The sequence below is a fragment of the Cucumis sativus genome, chromosome 4 (assembly GCF_000004075.3).
Source record: "Cucumis sativus cultivar 9930 chromosome 4, Cucumber_9930_V3, whole genome shotgun sequence".
Taxonomy (NCBI): Eukaryota; Viridiplantae; Streptophyta; class Magnoliopsida; order Cucurbitales; family Cucurbitaceae; genus Cucumis; species Cucumis sativus.
Window position 1 is genome coordinate 24,986,479 of NC_026658.2, and position 5,457 is coordinate 24,991,935.

Sequence of the window (5,457 nt, forward strand, 5' to 3'; positions counted from 1 at the left end):
AACTAACATTTAAAAGAAAAAAAAAAAATTACTTGAAGGAAAGGTTTTATGTATAGTTAGTTCCTGACATCAATAAGCCGAAAAAGCAGAAGGCGAAGTAAGCAGTGGTTGGAAGTGAGAAATTGTAAGTTTAAGTTTAACCAAACATACTCTGGTAATTGAGAAGAGTGTGTCACGAACAACAAATAGAGGACGAAAAGTGTATTAAATGCTGAAAGTGTAGATGAAAGTTGCTTCCATTGTATAAAAAGAATAAAAGTTGAAAATGTGATTAAATATAGAAGAAAGTTAAGAGAGAGTTAGAAAAGTAAAAGTAGATGGGTGGGTTTGCAATTAAAATTGGATGAAAAGAATGAATTTCTTTGGTTGGTGTCTTATGTTTGCAAATTGCATAATTTTGCTTTGTTAGGAAAAGAGAAAATAGAAATCCAGATCCAATCCAAGTTGTCACAATCAGCAAAGCACAATTATTTTAATTAAATTGGGTTGACAATTAATAGTTTCACATAGCAAAGAAGTCAAAGCACGTGTATTGTCATTAACACTTAACTCTCCTCTGAGCTCACACACGCAATCATAAAACCATATCTTATCGGATAAAACTTCATCTCCATCCATCCATTTCATTCCAATGGAAAAAAGTAAAAGAAAAGAAAAAGACATAGGAGTTGGTAGCGACTTACGATTGTGGGGATCTCCAGGAACAGAGACAAACCCAAAGCTAGTGCCACCTGTACACATCATTCGGTCTCTCACAACTATTACAAACGCCACCTCACTCTCTACTCCGGCCCCATCATCTACGTGGATAAACATGAAGCTCCAACCTCTTCCAATCAGACACCTGGATTATCCCTACCACTTTCTCTCTCTACATCGCTCCCCATATGTTTCCTATATATCTATTATTTTCTTTTTTCATTCATTTCCTTTAAATAAACAAACCTTTTACCAATTTGTTTAAAAGACGCTCAAAATTTGCATTATAAATACTTTTAGCTTTAACACAAATGTTCACAACAATGTCTTTACTTCCTCTCACCTTCATTGTCTACTTTCATTTTTTTTATTTATGATATGAGATACTGTTTTCTTAAATAACAAATTTTCGCACCTCATTTATTAAATTAATAATTGAATTTTAGATTAACTAAACCCCTAATTAACAAACATGTTTCTATTGTGACCATTGATTTAAATAATATTTTGTTTGATTAAAGTTCAATTGCTAAATATGACCAAAATCCACGTGATGTAGTTATGAAGTCGTTTATGAACCAACCAGACCTAAGTTCATAAAACTCACCATATAACTTTATAAAGCTCCCCATAGAATTTTCCAGAACTAGAGGACTACCTAACTCCTGAATATGAGATTTCCTAACTCTTGAAGTTGATCGTCTTTGAAAATTGAATATTGAAGCCTTTTGAAAGATACAAGCTTTATTTTAAAACTCAAACTTCAAGAACATCACGTACTCTGTTTCGTCTAAATTAAACATAGGCATTTAATCGAGATGATCAAGTTCTAGAGATCGAACCACATTGCATTAAATCAACACAAGCACAACGTCAATATGAATTCAACTTTATTAATTAAATTTATCCAAAAATCTTGTGGTGGAAAGAATATTAACTTTATTCTGTAATACTCTCTTACTCCAGGGACAATAAGAAGTTATGTTTGATCATTTTTTTAGTTCAAATTCATTTTATTTATTTTGATATACTTTTTTGAATCTTCTTAAAATTTAGTCAGATTTTATCGTGTGAAAATTTGACGTATGGGACAAAACTAAAAGTATTTACAAGAAAGTATTTTAAATTTTTATCTTTTTATATTCAATATAACTTTAAGGGTGGTTTGGTTTGTGGGTAAAGAGGGTGGGAATGGGTGTGTGCTTCCAAAGCCCATGTGTTGGTTGATGTGTATTTTTTTTATCCTCGAATAGATATTTTCCGAGGTTTATTATTTAGCGGAAGAGGAGGATTTTCAATCCTGAAGCAAAGGTTTGCGATTCCTTCCTTCGAAATCGAGGTGATTTTGAAGCAACTTTGCCTTGAGTTTTTATTAGAGTACAAAAAAGTACAAACAATGCAAACTTGAACTTCAACGACACCCTTTGGATTTTTAAAATATTAAAAGCGTTTATAGTACAAAAGTAGCAATAATTTTTTATTAATTTTGTTAAACCATTTTTTTTTTAAGTTTAAGGAGTACATTAAGAGATATTTTGTGTAACATATTTTCTATATTATCAAAAGAACGACGGCATCAAATTTCAACCTTTTCCTTTTAGCCTTTTAGGTTTCAATTATTCTATCATTTTAAACAAGAATTGTTTATTATTTCACCTCTTAGCCTTGACTGATTATTTACTCTTAATTCCTACGTTTTGTCTACTTTTTTCAAATAAAATAATCGTTTAACTTATTTCATTTTCGTTTTCAATTTATAATTTTCCATAATAAGTTCAATTAAAACATTTTAATTAATACCTTAATAAGTATTCCATTGTTCAATAATCAAATGGATACTTTAACACAAAATTTTATATGAACTAAAAAATACAATGATTGAAAAAGAACATAATGGTAAAATAAAACTCCAGGGGTAAAATTTGAGACACTCTTAATAATTAAATAACTAAATTTTCTTGAGATTCAGATTTGGTAATAGTTTGAGAATAACGCAGAAATTGAAAATTGAAAATATAAAATAAAAATGATGAATGATTAAAAATGAGTAGTAGCTTGTTTAGTTGTTTTGGGAACGGAATGGCATTGTGTTGATGTGCATGCGTAGTGATTTGATTACTAATAAATAAATTAATTAGGCCTGCCTGTTTAATTCCAAACCAACAAAACTCAATTACTTTTTGTATTGGAGAAATTTGATTAATGCCAATTAAATTTTGCTTTTATGAAACCTAAAAGTAGAGAAATAGGTTATTAGTACCTAAAACAACACCTCTTCCTTCCCATCTGGTAAATATTAATTATATTTACCTACTCCCTTTCTCTTTTACAACTACTTTAATTAAGAGAGTTCCAATTAACCCCATTATTAACAATTTAATTACCAATCTAATATTCCCTTTTAGATGAATTTAATTTCGTATTAAGGAAAAAAGAGGAAAAGGACCAAATTGTCATTTAAAAAAGAAAGAAAGATAGAAATTGTTAAGAATTAAATCAGTGGGACTGTTTTAAAACGGTGGGGTAGTATTTGTATAGTATTGACGTTTTGTGTGATTAATATTTTAACCGAACCACGGTTAAACAACTTAACTCTTCTCTTTCCTTTACTTGGGTTTATCATTTATAAATCAGCACCCGATCCTTTTTTATTTTTCATCATTCACAGACTCGGCTCAAAGATGATGATCGGAGAACAATCTAGATTCAACCACACCATTCAAGTTCCTCCTTGGGACCCACTTGATGACCATCATATGACCGGAATTTCCTCCCCGGTTTTCATTTCCAGTGGGGTCGATTCATTCATCGACTCTTTTTCCTCCATTCACCGTTACCTACCCTCTGCGGCGGATTCTGATGAACTGGATGGGGTGGGAGAGGCGGTCGACGGTTTTTCCTGTGACCATTTTCGGATGTTTGAGTTCAAAATCCGGAGATGTGCACGTGGGAGGTCGCACGATTGGACAGAGTGTCCGTACGCGCATCCTGGCGAGAAAGCTCGCCGCCGTGATCCGAGGAAGTATCATTACTCTGGTACGGCTTGCCCGGAGTTTCGAAAAGGTAATTGTAAGAAAGGGGATTCTTGTGATTTCGCTCATGGGATATTCGAGTGTTGGCTTCATCCAGCTCGGTACCGGACTCAGCCGTGTAAGGATGGGTTAGCTTGTCGCCGTCGTGTTTGTTTTTTTGCACACACGCCGGAACAGCTTCGTGTTCTGCCGCAGCAGAGTCCGAGAACCCCTGTTTCGGCTGATTCCGTTGACGGGTCATCACGAATTGCACATGCATTCGATTCATATTTTAGTAAAGGGTCATTTGTGACTTCACCCACTTCAATTCTATCAACGCCGCCGCTGTATCTCCGCCTTCTGACTCACCTCCCTTATCCCCGAATTGTCCGTTTAATTCAGTGAATGGATTGGTCTCGTGTATGCGCAATCTTCAACTTGGGAAATTAAAAGCAACCCCTCATTGGGGAAGGATTCAACTGGGACAAAACCCTCTGTCTCCCTCCAGCTCTGGTTTGTACAACTTACCGTCAACTCCAACCACCGGAAATTACGAATTGTGGGGGAAGAATTACGAGGAAGAACCTGCAATGGAGAGAGTGGAATCTGGGAGGGACTTAAGAGCTCAAATGTATGCGAAACTGAGCAAAGACAACTCTGTGAAGGAGATGGATCCGATATTGACACCCGATGTGGGATGGGTTTCGGAGCTACTAATGTGAGAAATTTGTCAAAAAAAAAAAAGAAGAAAAGAGAAGGAAAACTTGATGAATCGGTGGCCTTTTTGGGGGTTTGTTTGTGAATACATATTTTGGTGGTGGGTTTGTGGAGTTTTCAGCGTTGATTTTACAATTGTATTTAAATTTAATTAGGAGAAAGGAGAAAGGAATCAGTCTGTTTTGATTGTAGATATGAAAAGACGGGATTTTTAGGCTGCCGAGAAGTAAGGTACATAAGAAAGGTAGGTTGTTGTCGGCTGGGCTTTGATTTAATTTTTAATTGTAATGATATTTTGAGATTTCCAGTAAAAAAAGCAAAAAAATGTAAAAATCTTCTTCCTTTGTCTTTCTGATTAAATTCCCAAGTTGACTAATTAAACTCCGACAAGAATCTGAATTTGGTGTCTTGTGTTCGTTTATGTCAATGAAAATTAAGAAATGGGATAATGGAAGAAGATAAACAGATAAGGTTGTGACCTGGAAATTGAACCTTCAAATTTACTCACCAACTCAGGGAGGCAGTCCTTATCTTGAAATAAAGAAAAAAGAAAGAAAAATTAAAAAAAATTAATGTGTTAATTAGGATGGAAGAGAGGAGCCCACTTGGGTTTATTTTATATACTTTATTTGGGTGCTAAATTGTATAATCCGCAATCTATAAAGATTTGAAGAGGACAAGATATGGTCAAGAGGAATGACCCCACCCATCATCACTTGAGTTTGGGTGGGTCCTTTCTACTCCCCAAAAAATAATATCTATTTCTTCATTCTCTTCTCTTTCTGCTTCTCTGCCTTTGCTTCCACATAAAGATAAGCTCTCTTTGTTATTTATTTATACATTAAAAGTCAATATTATTTTTATTTTTATTTTGTTTTCATGAACTCAGTAATAAAGAAAACTATCATATTCATTTGTATTTTATAATGAGAAACGTTTTGGTGAGGGTACTTCTTTGTGGCTCCTGTCTACTACAGACCAAAAAGGAACGAGTAATCTTTGTGTTTCTTGTGGTTGTCTTAATACAATT

General features: G+C 34.0%; 1 protein-coding gene across 1 annotated transcript; it reads left to right on the plus strand.

The window, feature by feature from the left end:
• Positions 1-3,189: 3,189 nt before the first annotated feature.
• LOC101205433 (zinc finger CCCH domain-containing protein 23) lies at positions 3,190-4,812 on the plus strand. Its single transcript, XM_004141257.3, is given in 2 exon segments — positions 3,190-4,049; positions 4,052-4,812. Coding segments are annotated over 2 exon segments (1,050 nt in total). The 5' UTR covers positions 3,190-3,380; the 3' UTR covers positions 4,433-4,812.
• The last annotated feature ends 645 nt before the right edge of the window (positions 4,813-5,457 follow it).